We start from the raw sequence: 15326 nt of genomic DNA, 5'->3' as shown, positions 1-15326 counted from the left end.
AGCAGTAGTGCTTTTGTGATTGAACGACCCTATATCTTTAAAAAAAATAATAAAGTGGCTCTCATGTCTGTTCTGGCCAGATTCCTCTCCAAGCCACGGGGCAGAGCCTTTGTGCACCTGACCAGGTCCCCTCTGTCCCCTCAGGGCAAGCTGGAAATGACCTTGGAGATCGTAGCAGAGAGTGAGCATGAGGAGCGGCCTGCTGGCCAGGGCCGGGATGAACCCAACATGAACCCCAAGCTTGAGGACCCAAGGTTAGTGCCCAGCCCTTGACCCCTGATGCCCAGGGGGCTGGGAGGGGTGGTCCAGGAGGCACCCATTGCATAGCCATGCAGAGGTCACAAGGCCCACATGACTCAGAGGGGGATGTGACTTGTCCGAAGCCACATGGTAAGGTAGGGTCAGATGACCAGCATCATGATGGGGAACACTCCTCAGCTAAATTTGAGAAGCAGGGGCTGTTGGGTCGGTGTTGGTTGTGTGCCGAGCGCATGGTCATGTGCCATATATATGTCATGGTATGGAACCTTCCCTGCTGGTTGTTATTATCCCCATTTTACAGATGAGGAAACAATGTCAGCAAAGTTAAATAAGGTCATTCCGCTGGGAAAGTGAAGCTGGAATTCTCACACCTGTTCTGGTTGGCTCTGGAGCCCAGTGAAGGTTTTTACCTCGACCAAGCCGCCCTCTGTGGCTCACCTGCGGTGTCCATATGGCTTTCAAATGGCCTTCCAGCCGTAATTTGGCCATCCATGAATCCCTGTCTTCCCTACCTCCTAGGCCCCTGAAAGATATAGACCAATCCAGTGGATGTTGAGGCCTTGAGGGCAGTTACTGGGGCAGGAGCTGTGAGAGGCGTCCCTGCCCAAGGATGTTGGGATCTGGGTGCAAAGACAAGAGAGACCCAGTACACCCAGTGACGTGCACTCCGGTGTTAAAACAGCCATTATTGAGACACGACACCCTGCATGCTCTTTGAGTTGGCAGATGAGCTAGGGGAAGATTTTGAGGTTCTCAGCTGTGAGTGAGAGACAATCAGCTTTCCGGGCTCACTTCCCACCATCCTTCCCTGACCATGGAGCAGCCCTGTGCATCTAGGCAGGTGGTTTGGCTTAGCTGGGGCTCAGGGGGCCGTAGCTCACCTCATATGGCAGCCTCTCGAGCCTCTGCCCAGCTCCCACATCGCTAGTCTGTGATTAAGTTCTGGGTCAGGAAGGGGAGCTGGTGGCTGAGAACCGGGTCTCGGAGGGTGCCTAGGGCTTCGCGGCACCGAGAGGAGGAGGACAGCACAGGCAAGGCTCACGCTGCGGCAGAGGCTCAGAGGACAAGGGAATGCAGAGGACGAGGGCTGGGGCTCCTGGGGCCCACTGTGGAGGGCCGGGGCGGTTTGGGAGCAGGGTTTGGAGAAGGCAGCCCGGGTAAGGGGTGCCCTGCTGAGCTCTGGGGTCTCACTTTCAGGCGCCCTGACACCTCCTTCCTCTGGTTCACCTCTCCGTACAAGACTATGAAGTTCATCCTGTGGCGGCGTTTCCGGTGCGCCATCATCCTCTTCATCATTCTCTTCATCCTACTGCTGTTCTTGGGCATCTTCCTCTATTCCTTCCCGGTGAGTCTTGGAGGAGCCCCTGGTCTGATGAGGGAGATGGAGCCCCTACTCTGGAGAGTCCCCAGTGTGGTAGAGACAAAGCCCTGCCCTTGGGACGAAGTCCTACTCCTCGTCCAGGGGGCAGGGGGCGGCTGAGTTTTTGCCTTCAACAGAGAGACATAGCTGTCCTCAGCAAGCCCCTAGACTCTGTAATCCACATTGGCAGAAGGTGAGGCCCCTTGGGCAGGGGTGGGCAGGGGAACCTTCTTGAAGGAGCATGTGGAAGTCGGTCTGGAAGGGAAAGGTAGGTGTGGATGGCAGAGCAGAGGGGAAGGCCCCCTGTTTATAAGAATGGCACCTGCTGAGGTCCAGAGGAAGGGATGTCCTGGTGCTGGGAGAGGGTCTCTCAGTGATTGCCTGAGGACCTTGATGGGGCGTGTCCTGCCTCCTGCAGTGGGGTGGGTATGGGGGACGGTGTGGGCGGGCAGGAGGTGGGCCCAGGAGCCTCTCACCAGGGCACGTTGGTGGTGCTGGTAGGAAGCCAGCTGATGCCCGGGGAAGGAGCCTCGGGGGGCCACTCTATCGAGGGTTGCTTCAACCCCCCCATCCCCGCTCCACTGGGCCCCTCCCAGGGAGGAGTAACAGGGCCTCTGTTCCCTGTCTGTGCTTCCCCGGCCCTCACAGCTCATCAGGGAGCCCCAACGATGCTCCAGCCCCCACCCCACCGTGTCTCTGGAACTTCAGACCTTGAAGTGTTCCCAGGCTGATTCCTGATTTTTAATGTTCTTTAAATCTTTAAAAAACTTTCTCATATGCGAATTTCAAATTGATATAAAAGTAGAGAGAATGGCATGATCAACCCCATGTCACCTGGTTTCTAATGGCAAAGAAATGGACGCTCAGTGAAGGGAAGGGGCTGGCTCAGGGCCGCACAGCAATCTGCACAGCTCCTGGTCCTGGGTTCCGGCCTCCGTGGGCCTCGGTCCTGCTCAGCACCAGGCTGCCGCCCAAGAGCACGGTCCCCACAGCGGGCAGTCTGCTCTGGGAATTGCAATTACGGGTCTGTGTGCTCTTTGCTTTGTGAATCCTCCAGGAGGAGAAGGAGGATGGAGAGCTCTCTCCCACTGTGGCCGGCGAGGACTTATATGAGCAGCGCGCATCTCCTGCAGTTAAAACCCCAAAGCCCTCCCCTTCAGTCCCTCACATCATGGACTGTGAGGAATAGCAGGGAGATTGTCTGGCCGGGCCGTCCAGGCCCCAGCCACTCTCTGGACCATAAGTGACAAAGGAGGGTCTAGAGGCAGGATGGCTGATGTGTCCGGCTGCAGCCAGGCCCTCTAAGCCGGCTGTGGTCACTTGGAGCGCCATGCTGAAACGTGTTCCGGGAAGAGTCACGGCTAACTGGCTAACTCTGGCTGCGGGCTGGGGAGGGTCCAGGTGGTAGGGACCTACCTGCAACATGTGCAGCTTGGGGGGGCTCTCTTGAAGCAAAGGAAGACAAAATCACAAAATCACCGATACGGGCCCATGGAAGCGCACATGCCATGTGGCAGCCTGGCATCCAGACTCGGGCTCCGTGTCTCCCCGCAGCGGGGCAGGCCTGGGTTGCCTAGTCGGGGAGGCATGGTTCCCCTCTCCAGCCTGTCCTCAGGCTCTCGTCCTCTCATTTTGGGTATATCTGGCTGCCACTCAGTTCAGGCGAGGGCTTCATTAAGCACAGAGTATGTGTCTGGGAGGTGAGGGAGTGTGATGGGGATGAGGGTGATGAGCTCTCTGTGCCACTGGGGAGCGTGGTTCCCGGGAGACACAGCGAAGCGGGTGAATGAGGGCCAGGGTACTGTTCAGTGCTCCGTCCCGAGGCCCGGGCCGGGGGAGTTTAGGGAGAGGAGAGCTGGCACAGACCCTTGCTCCTCAGGGAGGTGGTCTGTGGGGCAGCAGCAGGGGGCTGGTTAGAAATGCAGAGTCCTGGTCTGGCCCTAGGTCTGCGGAGGAGAATCTGCACTGGGCACATTGAGGTTTGCGAATCGCCGCTGTGCAGGACGGAGCTCTGTGCTTGGAGTCAGGTGTCGGCTAGGCCCGGGCTCTGCCAGTGACTTCCTCTGTGACCTTGGAGAGGCTCTCCCGCCCACATGAGGAGGGGTCTGGGACCCGCTGGGACTAGCACTGTGGTTAGGGGAGCTCTTTTGCCTTCCCTGCAGGTGCTGGACATCAAACCAGCCTTCTCCTGAAGAGCTAAGGAGAGGGCAGGGGCGGGTCCCAAGTGTCACCACTGCCCATTCTGTGACTAGCTCCAGCTCCTGGCCAGCTGGGCCCTGCCCTGCCAGGCACTGGGGTAGCAGGCCAGGCCTTCAGGGGCCCGGGGAAGGAGGGCCTGCTCCCTGGCCAGGAGAGAGAGGGGAAGATTTCCAGTCACTGCCAGCTGGCTGTCCTTCCTCCCCTCTGGGCAGCCTTAGCCCCAGGCCCTGTGGGCAGGAACAGAGGAGCACTTAGACCAATAGCCCTGCTCAGAGCCCCTCCCCTGTCTTGTCCCCCAGCTGCGGCATCACTCTCCTTGAGTCCTGCTGGAAATTGTCCTCTTTAAACTACCAACTCTGCCTTCCCTCTCCCAGAGGTGCTGTGAGAGCCAGATCCTAGGTGAGGGGGGCCAGGGCTAGAGGGGCAGCATAGGCCTGAGGCTGCAGACCTTGTTTATTTATAGGTCTTTGCTACTACCTAGGCAAATCCTGCTCCCCTCCAGCCAAGTTGCCCGATTAACTGGTGGGTCCTAGACCCTCACCTGGCTTTTAGGCCTTGGGGGCCGAGGGTCTGAAAGAGAGGGGCCCAAAGCCAGGGCTGCTCCCCTCCAGTTGGCCTAACTTCCCACCCTCTTGGAAATTGCCCTGGGAGGGGGACATGGAGGGCAGCCTGTCTGATTCCTCCCAGCTCCCCCCAAGAGCCAGCCGGGAGCAGGGCCAGCGTGGGGAGGCAGGAGGCGATCTGGCGGGGAAGGAGCAGCGCTTTGTTTCCAGAGTTGGCTTTCCCGGGCCGGCGCTGGGGAACATACTGTCCCAATTAGGAGCCTTGTGTTGTGTTGTATGTGTTTTCATGGGTTTTCTGGGGGGGGGGGGGGGAGTGGGGAGGGGAGATTCCTGTCAGTCCTGCAGTAGGCAGGGCTTAATCAGGGGTGACCCATCTCTGGGGCTGACCTGCATGGTAGGTCATCCCCATTCACCCCTCCCCTCAGCCTTCTCTGTCTGTTGGCTGGATGGGAGTGTGGTGGCCAATGAACCCATGTGGGTTCCCATACGGGGGTATATGGGAGGGGCTGGGGAGAATCATGGCCATGCCTTCAGGCCACCTGTCTGATGGAAGAGGGCAGGACAGGCCTGCCCCTGACCAGGCCCTGGATGATCAGAGTCCTCTTGGCAGGTGGCTGGAGCACGGAAGTGGGCCTTGGGTCGGTAGGGGAGAAGACTGAGCCACTCAGGCACCGTGGCCCCAGGTTGGAGGGTGCAAGCAGAGTTTCAGGAGGGTGTGGGCTTGTGTGGTTAGCGAGAGCCCCGGGAAGTGGGGTGTTGAGCTGAGTGTGGTGTGGGGGGTGGTGCAGGTAAGGTGGAGGCAGGTGGTTGAGTAGGTGAGCCTCCTTTCCTAGCTCTCGCCCCCCTGGCAGCTCTCATCATGTGTCCCTGCCTCTTCCCTCCCTCCAGAACTATGCTGCCATGAAGCTGGTGAAGCCCTTCAGCTGAGGACTCTGGCCCATGACTGGCTGCCTTCTCCACCCAGCTTAGCTGAGCTCCTCCGGACCTCCAGGCCTCACCAGCCAGCAGACAGACTGGCACATGCTCCAAGAGCTGGTGACATTGAGTCCTGGGATCACCCTTGTTTCATCATTTCTTTTGCCCCCGACCCAACCCTTTTTGGATCAGCCCATATGTATTTCAGTATAAAACAGTTTGAACCACAGGGCCATGTTGGTGTGTGTGTCCCCGTAGTGCCTGAGTGACGTGGGGTTGTGTAGAGGACAGCTGTGTCTGGCTCGCTGGGCTGTGAGTCGGGCGGGGGCCATCTCCGGCTCGGCATTCTGAGTGGAACTTTATCCTTTGACAAGACCGGTCGGGGTGCGTGGGCTTTGAGGTTTGGTGTCTGGTCCTGGAGAACATTCCCCTCCTCCCTCCCCCTCCTCACTGAGGCTTCTCCTCTTCCTTTCCCAGGCTTCCTTTCCCAGGCGGGCGGTTACTGTACCTTCTGCTTTCTTTGACCACGCCCAGGAAGACGGTCCACTTTATCCAAGTGGAGCACCATGGAAAGGGTTGGGCCAGGAACTCTCCAGGCAGGGAGGGCTGCTGGACCTTTGGCTGTGACCTTATCCCCCACCCCACAATTTTGGGATTTCTTGTGACTCCGTCACTCTGTCACTCTGCTTCCTTACCCTGCTTAAAGATCTGGTCTGCACAAACACACCATTTTCTTGTGGTCTGAAGCTTAGCATTAGCTGTGGGTCTGTCTTCTCCTGCAGGAATCAGGCTTAATCTACGGGGGCAGCAGGAACGTACTTAGAGAAAAAGCAAAGAGCGTGAAAACATCGTGTTTCCAAAACAGAGGCCTCTGCTTCTCTCGCCTGAGGGGCTGGAACTCTGGAGCACAGCGCTGGCCGCCTCCTCTCCTGTTCCCCAGGAGGGCTTCTCCTATTTCCCGCTGTGAGCCTGCTCCCCTGGCCCAGGCCCCAAGGCCTCAGCGTGATCCTTCCAGGGCACTTGGCTCTTCCCTGCACTCTGGGACCCAGACTGCGGCCCTGCCTTGTCTCACCTGATTGGCAGACTGGGGTGAATGGCACAGGGCTGATGGCCTGGACCCTTTTGGGTGAACCATGCTTCACAGAGTGATTTTCTCTTCGGGAGAGGTTCTAGATGGAAGTGGCCCTCAATATCCAGCTGGGGAAGATCTGAAAGGCAGGGCAGGAGTCATTCCTTCATTAATTCATTCATGCTTTTCATTCCTTCATTCGTTAAAGAAATGTGTGTGTGTGTGTGTACCAGGCAAAGTGCTAGGCTCTAGAGATACAATGTTGATCAAGATAAACATTGGTTTTTAAAGATGGTTCCTGCCCTCCCACATCTCACCACTGAGTGGAAGAGGAAGATAGATAGATAGGCAATTACAATGCAGTGCTGGATGAGCAGGGGTAACAGGGTCAAGGGCAGAGAGTGGGACAGAAAATAGAGGGAACAGAGTATGTGAAGACTGGCCAAAGCCAGAAATGAGTTCAAATATCTATAAGAATTTCTGTGTGGGCCCCGGGCAGTGGTTCTCAACCAGGGGCAGCTGTACCCCTCAAGGCCTACTTGGCCGTGCCCCGAGATGTCTTTGATTGTCCTGGCTGGAGGGGGGGTGCTGGTGAGGGTGCTCCTGGCATCCAGCGGCTGCTAAACATCCTTCAAGGCATAGAACAGCCCCTGCCTTCCCCAATTAACTATCTAGTCCAAAACACTGTTCCTGTTGCTATTGAGAAACTCTGGCATAGAGATAGTGGATTCTAGAGATACTGAAAATTAGACTTGATGGGCCCCAGGGGAGCGATTGGCTAGGGCTGGGAATGGGGTGGGGTGCGATAGGAGATGCTTCCAACTGGGATAAATCTCAGTTGTCTGGCTTTATGACTGCTGGTACCATGCATGAAGTCAGTTTCAGACAAGAGAGTCCAGACAGATTTAGTGCACAGTCACAATACCCTTCCTGTCCTCCGTGTCTCCCTGGTGATGGTGTCTCTCCTCCCTTCACAAAGTTCTAGAAAGCATCGTCTGCATTTGTGTCTCCCTGTTCACACCACCCTCACTCCTCCACCCACTGTGGTCTGATTCTATGCCTGCGGCAGACTCTTCTCTCTTCCTCCTTGCTGAAAGGATCCTGGGGCTGTTCAGCTTTCACCACGGCCAAGTGCCCAGAGAGAAGCCCCGCCCCTGCCCCAGGGGGAGATGTCTTCTTAGATCAAACCAATCACGGTGATGCCTGTGATTTGGTTTAGGGAGACGCAGGTGACTCGTTTATGATCAGTGAGACCTGAGGGGAAGGTGGTGGTGGTGGTTACGGGTGGGGGGTGGGGGGGGTGGGGGGTTGGGAAGCAGCTGGGAAAGTTGCTAGGAAACTTTATGTCCAATAACAAAGGACACGCAAGGAGGCACATCGTCATCTTCTGCCTTTGAATCTTGTTTGTGGAAACATGTAATGACCGGAGCTATGGCAGGCATCTTGTGATCATGAGGGGACAAGCTTGAGGAAGAAAGCCAGCACACAGAGAGGATGGCAAGGACCTGGTTCTCCATGAAGCTGTCGAGAAAGAACCCACTCTGGAGCTGTCCCAACTTCTGGTTGTCTTGTTACACGGGGTCATAAATTCCTTAGTATTATTATTATTTTTTAAATAAATTCCTTACTGTTTAAGCCATCTTTGATTGTGTAGTGTGCTACCCACAGCTCGCAGCGTGCTCACTGGTAAATTCTGTGCTCTGCTGAGCACTCTTTTACTGCACTGCCAATAACCAGGGCTCCCCTGTACAAGACCACATCTAAGACGTCATGCGTTTATTATTTATTGTAACAATTTTCCTACAGATGGCAGTAAAGTGTTTTGTTCCAATAAAATCAGTGTGTTACAATAGTTTTCTCATAGACGTAAACTACCTTGAGGGAGGGGCTCCTTTTTCTCATTCACACCGGCGCCCCGTCTTGCCCCGGTTGTTAAAGCTCTCACCACTTGCCCTTCCAGCCTCTCAGCAGCAGCCGGTGGCACCGGATGTTCCTCTGCTTCGTGATACGCTTTCAGTCGTTGGCTTCCATGACCTCGCAGCGGTCCGCCTTTCCTCCTCTCTTTCGAGCCATCCTCTGTCGGTCTACAGTGTTCCCCAAGCTCTCGCCCCGGCCCCCTGTTCTTCTTCCACTGCACGCCTCCTGAGCAACCTCATGTGTCCCTGTGGCTTCGATTGCCACATCTCGATTACATCTCGCCCCCTTTCCGCTCCGCGCTGTAGCCACGTCATCCACCGTCTTCCCCACGCGGTCTCTCCCAGGGGTAATTCACAGGCACCGCAAGCTCGACACGTCCTCCCACTCATCATCTCCGTCCTCCGCCCCACGGAAACAGCTCCTGCTCTGCTCTTCCCTCCGTACCCTCGGTCCCTGGCACTGGATGTGTGGGAGGCATCCATGAGCCTTACTTCCTCTTCCCCCTTATCCAAGACACCACCAGATGCCAGATTCTGGCTCTCGAGTCTCCCTGAACCCATCTCCTTCTCGTCCCATTCCCACCACTTGCCCTTGCAGTCAGACCACCAGCACCGGCCTCGTGGAAACCCAAGTATCGTTCCTTCAGTCCTCCTCCTCTCCGCTCCCTGACCCGTTGTCCACAAGCAGTGGAACTGAACCCGGCCTGGGTCTCCACCGTCCTCAGGCGGGAGGTCAACCATCCTGGCACAGGGCTCCTCCAGAGGCCACGCCTTGCTTGCCTTTCTCGTGCCATTTGCTGTCTCTCCCTGTGCTCTGCGGAGCTGAACCCTGGGCAGACCCGGCCTCTGCCCATCACTCAGGTCGCCGCCAGGCCCTTCCTCTGGGGTGTTTCCCCTGATGGGCTCTGGTGCGAGCAGCCACCGCGGAAAACCGGGGGACTTGATTCTCTCGGCCTCCCCCCACCCTCAGTCTGCGCCTCCAGGGCTGAAATCGCATCACAGTTCTTAATGAGATGTCTGCTTCCTTCACAGAAGGGACTTTACTGAGCATTTCATGGAAAGTTCTCTTTATTTATTTATTTATTTATTTATTTTAAGATTTTTTTTTTATTTATTCATTTGAGAGAGAGAGAATGCGAGAGAGAGAGAGCACATGAGAGGGGTTAGGGTCAGAGGGAGAAGCAGGCTCCCTGCCGAGCAGGGAGCCCGATGCGGGACTCGATCCAGGGACTCCAGGATCATGACCTGAGCCGAAGGCAGTCGCTTAACCAACTGAGCCACCCAGGCGCCCCGGAAAGTTCTCTTTAAATAGCCAGGGCCTCAGAGTCATTTCAAAATGGGTTTTTATGTTCTGACATTCAGATAGTTCTCAATGTTTGAGATCCCTTCTTGCTGCAAGGTGGAGAATAACTCTCATCTGTTAAAAATGGTTCAGTAAAACTTGATAAGCCTTCTGTATCCAGAATACTCAGCTCCCTGCCTTTATTTTTCTCTGATGGTGTTTTGGAGAGAGGTGCTCTGTGTACGTGCGTGCACACACATGCTCACACACGCATACGTGGACACACCACTTCTCCACATAGCCCAGGAAGGGTGACAGGGAGGGTGGACAGACAGGAAGAGCTGTAAGCACAGCCCTGGCCTGCCCCTGGGCCCACACCCCCCTCCCCCTTTGGCCTCCACCTCCAGGGAACCCAAATGTGTCTCAATCCTCTCTCCACGTGTTTCATAAATGTGGGATTATGGGATTTCCAGAGGAGCCAGGTGGGCATCCCCTGACGGACACAGGGACAGCCCAGGAAACATTTCCTGCTTGCCGAAGAGAACCGGGGGAGGGCCGGGTTCGGCCTGATGTGCTTGTCCTTAAATGGCGGCTGAGCTACTGACATGACAATCCGGAGCTTCCCTCTCCTCCCTTTCCCATTCGCTGCTGTGCCTTCCTCGGGGCCATCCGGCTGCAGCTCCTATTCCCTGTGGCTTGGCCCGGTGTGGGTTTCATACCGTTTCTCTGCCTTCATTTTGGTCTTGGGTTTTCCATGGGGTGTGTGTGTGTGTGTGTATAATGTATGTGTGTGTGTAAAAGAGAGACAACAGATGAGACAGATGTAGGGAGAGACAGATTCATGGTGAGGGCCAGAGGCAGAGACAGGCGAGCTGGAAGACTGTGGCAGTGGGGACAGGAAAGAGACCAGCACCTCACCCAACTGCTGGAGCATGTCCTCTGCTGACTCGTCATTCCCCCAGGGGCCAGAGCCGGCTCCCTTCTGCCCTCCCCACTGGCTCTCAGGCTTATTCAACTGGAAACAGAGGCAGGGAGGAAGAGAGAGACAAACCCCCTGCACTGGTCCTGCCCAATCAAGTTGGGGAAGCCCCATATCACATTTCCCTCATAATCCAATAGTTCATTGTGGGTTCCATCGATGACCCCGGCTCCATGTCCCTTCACTCTGCAGGGCTGGCTTATGTGTGTTTGGGGGGTTGGAGTTGGGGGCAGTGGTTGGTTTTCCACGTTTCCACGATCAGCCTGGGGCTGGAGCCTGGCTGCCCCTTCCTCAGGCAGATACTGGGGATCACCATGGGGCCCCCCGAGAGCTCACCTGTGCCCCTACCCCCAGCCTCCTGGGCCCACTCCATCCCTCTGCTGGCTCAGGCCTATGTAGGAAACTCTTTCCTTTACTTCTGGCTTCAGCAGAGATGTTCTGGGATCTTTTCAAAAGGAACTTGACCAAGAACCAAGGGTGAGACAAAAGACCCAAATCCACAAAGAAATCACTCACACTTATAATGGGTAATGCTGGTACCTTTACTTCTTTGTAATCTACATTTTCCTCTCCTTTTCCTGGAGCACTCTTACTACCCAGGCTCACTATCCAGAGACCAGGAAGAAGGTGTCAAAAGACCCTTCAGGACAGGGAAGGCAGAAGGATAATACTGTGTGAAACCCCAGGAGGGCACCCCTCTTGGGTCTCCCTGGGGGTGGGAATGCAGAAAGGCCTGTCCTGTGAACACTCCCACTGAGGAGACCCAAACTCACCTGGAAGACATATGTCTGGGAGCAGAGCTTCAAGGACCAAAACGCTTCTTCCATCTGTAAAAGGATTCCCAGCCTGACAGATTCCTGGTCAAAAGAGATTTTACTAGAGTGTGGCTTTTATTATTTAAAAAAATTTTTTAAGTTTTTGTTTAAATTTCCAGTTAGTTAGCATACAGTGTAATATTAGTTTCAGGTGTACAATATAGTGACTCAACACTTCCTTACAACACCTGGTGCTCGTCACAAGTGCACTCCTTCATCCCCATCACCAGAGCGTGGCTTTTACAATCAGGCCCACAGCGGTTCAAGCCCTGCCTCTCCCACTTAGCTCTGTGACCTTGGACACATCACTTTACCCCTAGGCCTCTATTTTCTCATCCAAAACATGGAATGATGGTGGCCTTTCCCTCACTGGGTGTGGCAGGGACCACCCGAGATGATGCACAGTGCCTGACACAGAGGGAGTGCTCCCTTTATTTTGAAAAGGAGCTCTGGGCTGACCTGGGTGTTGGGGAGGAGGGAGAGCACTGAAGAAGAAGACAGGGCAGGTGAGAGATGGCTCCCCTCTCCGGGGGGCTCCTCCAGGGTGGGGGTGATGGTGAACCCATTTCTTTGCCCGGGGCGGGAGGGTGGGGGGACTGGGCTTGCTGCTATTGGAATGAGGGCAGGGAGTGGGAGAAGACGTGTGGCGCCCATCACACCAACCTGTCTTGGCCACCATGTCCAGGCTTTCCTTTTGTAGCAAAGCAGCACGGTCTCAGTTACTCCACTGGGGCGTTGGGTGAGCCGGCAGAGAGTTGCCCACAAATGACCAGCCTGGGCATGCCTACAGATGCACATGCAGGAGGACTCCCTCTGCCCCACACAGACCCCCTCCGGCAGATGGCTGCGTCCGTCATGCTCAGACCCTCCCAGGAAGCCCCGCGCTCTCACACACAGTCATGCATGCGGGCGCACGCACACTCCCAGCGTGCACTCAGGGCACACATGCTTTCTCTCCGTGTGTGTGTGTTTCACATTGTCAGCCAGAATGCTCTGGAAACCTAAGCAGAAAGGAGCGTGTGAATGTGGCCATCATCAGGGATAAATTAATCCCAGACATGTAAAGGGTTTTCTTTTTTCATTCTCAGCCCTACTGCAAATTCAATTATGACTCTCTGCCAGCTACTGAAATGAGGGGACAAGTAAGTACGTGGCTGAGCCTGGAAAATGGGGCAGGGCAGGCGACCCTTCTTGATCCACACCCTCATTTCCCTTCCCTGCTGTCCAGGATCCAGGAAAGAGTTGCAGTCATTCCTGGATCCCCCACATGGATCGAACCTTGGGGCAGCAGCAAGGTGCCATCCAAGAACGGAGAACCGGCGGAAATCGGACTGCCCTCAGAGCTGAACTAGGAAATGACTGCATACGGGACCAGAGCATAGGCGGGCAAAGGCTCCCCGATGAGGTGACCGGTCCTGGGGCCTGGCAAGCCTTCATGGAGTGCAGGTTCGCCCATCTAGGGAGAACAGTGTGAGTCCCAGACACACGCCTCGACTACGTCCAGGGAAGAGAGACTTGGCGAGGGGGCCCCGAGGCCAGTGCTATGAAGCATTGACTTTGTCCCTCTCCCTTGCCCTTCGTGGGCAAACCTCTGCTGCTGTTGCGGCTTCCAGCACAGGCCTGCGTACCCGGAGTGCGTGCGGGGACGGCGCTGGCTGTGCCACACACGGAACACTTCCACACGGCCGTTTGGGTTTACACGCTGCTTTCTGAGCTCCGTTAATGAGGCTCTGCTCCTTGGAGCTGCACCGGCCTCCCTCAGACCCACACCGTCAGCGGGCGCTTAGCTAGCGAGCACACCTGGAGGTGGGGGGCCCAAGAATGTCCCTCGAGAAGTCTGCTGGGGGTGGGGAATGCGAACAGCCTCTCCTTGGTGATACCCTTCCTTCGGGTTGTGGGAGTTTGGGGACTTCCTGTCTGCCCCACACCAGGAATGAAGTGCATCCCCTCTCAGACTGAGGGCTGGTCCTCTGTGACAGCCGTCTCCTCCTTTTATTCTTCTAGAGGCAAGCAGCAGGTAGGGGAATTGAGCTACTTTCAGGGGGGTTGCAGGGGTGGGGGGGAGTTGGGTGTGTTCGATTCCACGAGAATTCCTGAAGCTCAGGTGAGGCTGGTTTTGAAAGAGGATGGGTGAATTGGCGGAGACCGGATTTTACATGAGGGAGTTGTGTGTGAGTGGGTAGTTAGGGGGTTTGAGGCTGGGTGGGAGCAGGGAGGTAGGAATGGCCCTGGGACCCTGAGCTGAGAGCTGCCTCCACCCCCCCGACTGGAGGTAGGGGCTCTGCCTGCCCCTCCCCCGGGGCTTCTGGGGCCCCTTACATAACCCAGTCCTGGCCCAGGGAGAGCTGGATTTTCACAGTTCGGCTCAGGCTGCCAGAAGAATGAGAAAAATGGGCCTGAGGGGACACCTCCACCACAGAGAATAGGAGGAGGAGGCCAGGGAGGGAGGCCAGGCAGCCAGGGATATGTGTGTGTGTGTGTGTGTGGTGTGTGTATATGGTGTGTATGCATGTGTGATGTGTGTGTGAGGGTGTGTGTGTGTGAGACAGAGACAGAGAGAGAGAAAGACAGAGGAAGGGGGGAGGCTGTCTGTGTCAGCCCCTGGTCGGTCAGTGCCAGCCTTGGGAGCCGGGGTCCCTGCCCTGAGGACTGCTGGGTGGGGGATGCTGCACTCCGTATTCAGTCAGGCTGTCTCAGATGCGCGGGACTCACCTCCCACCGGGCCGGGCTCTCAGGCCTGCCGCCCCCAGGACGAGCCCATCCCTACCAGCAGCTCTCCTCTCCTGTTCCCAGTGGGGTAGGGAAGCTTGGGGAGGGGGGAGGGGGAGCCCCAGCTCTTCCTTGGCCTCTGGAGTTGGCTCAGTTCAGGGGTGAGGATGAAGCTGGAGGCTGGTCAGAGGGGGAGCCCTTGACTACTGAGTGCCAACCGCAAGTCAGGTGCGATACAAGGCACGTTGTCACCTTTAGTCCTCACCTGTGAGAAGGAGCTATTTTGAGCCCCATTTTAGAGACCGGAAAACCAAGACTCAGGCCACAGGGCTGCTGATGAAAGGCAAGTCCGGCCATGTTGACTCAGAGTGCTTGCTCTTTCCACGCTCCCTTCCTGCCCCGCCACAGGCCCAGGCCCTCCCCTGCCAAACCCCAGTCTCACAGCTGGTGACTTTCAGCTGGACCCAGAGCCCCGGCTGGGTGTGGTCGGCATGGGAATGAATCAAGGAGGGACAATTGTGTGACTGTGCGTGGAGGTAGCGTGGGCACTGTGAAGTGTGCCCAGGCTCTGCTCTAAGCTCAGAACTCTTGCCCTTGTAAAAGTGCCCAGTCAGGGGGCCAGACAATAAACAATTGCAGGTAGTAAGAAGGGAATGTGAGGAGGAAAAATAAAGCAGGGGGAGGAGATAAACCTGACTATGGGTGGCGGGGGTGGGGTGGGGTGTGGAGTGGCCTTTTTCCATAGGGTCTGGGGAGAAACCCTCTGAAAATATGACATCAGAGTAAAACCTGGCCGAAGTGAGAGAGTGAGCCATGCAAAACCTGAGTGAGAGCATTCCAAGCAGAGGGTACGGCAAGTGCAAAGGCCCTGAGGCAGGAAGGAGTTTGGCTTGCCGGTCTGGTCATACTGTTCACTGCCTGGGAGTTGCCTATCATCTCTTACACAGCTCATTTTCAACTCTTCCGGACCAGGGAAAGCAGTGTCTCAGCAAGTGTCATCCAGTTCATTCCTATCCCTCCCTGTGTTGCCCTTGCCAGGAATGAAGTGGGTGCCCTCACCCACTCTAGGCTAGGCTAAGTGTGGCACAGAGCCTCCTTGGCTGTCTTCTTTCCCATGATTGGCCACTTGGGGGAATGCTTCCAGTGTTCACACTCCTCACTGCCCACTCTAACCCCTGCTGGGGATTCGGGCAACACGCTATTTCCAGATGGGCAAGGGTGACTATTTTATTTTTAAAAATAGCTTTTATTGGTTTTT

General features: G+C 56.1%; 1 protein-coding gene across 15 annotated transcripts in view; it reads left to right on the top strand.

Annotated features, from left to right (window-relative positions):
- DYSF (dysferlin) overlaps nucleotides 1-7123 on the top strand; it is a 202959-nt gene extending 195836 nt beyond the window's left edge. For all 15 annotated transcript variants that reach the window (XM_032410734.1, XM_032410730.1, XM_032410732.1 and 12 more), the window contains 3 exons: nucleotides 145-254; nucleotides 1459-1606; nucleotides 5272-7123. In XM_032410734.1, coding sequence (XP_032266625.1) covers nucleotides 145-254; nucleotides 1459-1606; nucleotides 5272-5310 — 297 coding nt within the window. In that variant the 3' untranslated portion in view covers nucleotides 5311-7123. The remainder of the gene's footprint in view (nucleotides 1-144; nucleotides 255-1458; nucleotides 1607-5271) is intronic.
- Nucleotides 7124-15326: the final 8203 nt, after the last annotated feature.

This window comes from Phoca vitulina, unplaced genomic scaffold (genome assembly GCF_004348235.1).
Source record: "Phoca vitulina isolate PV1807 unplaced genomic scaffold, GSC_HSeal_1.0 scaffold12, whole genome shotgun sequence".
NCBI lineage: Eukaryota > Metazoa > Chordata > Mammalia > Carnivora > Phocidae > Phoca > Phoca vitulina.
This window is presented reverse-complemented; position numbering and strand designations above follow the sequence as displayed.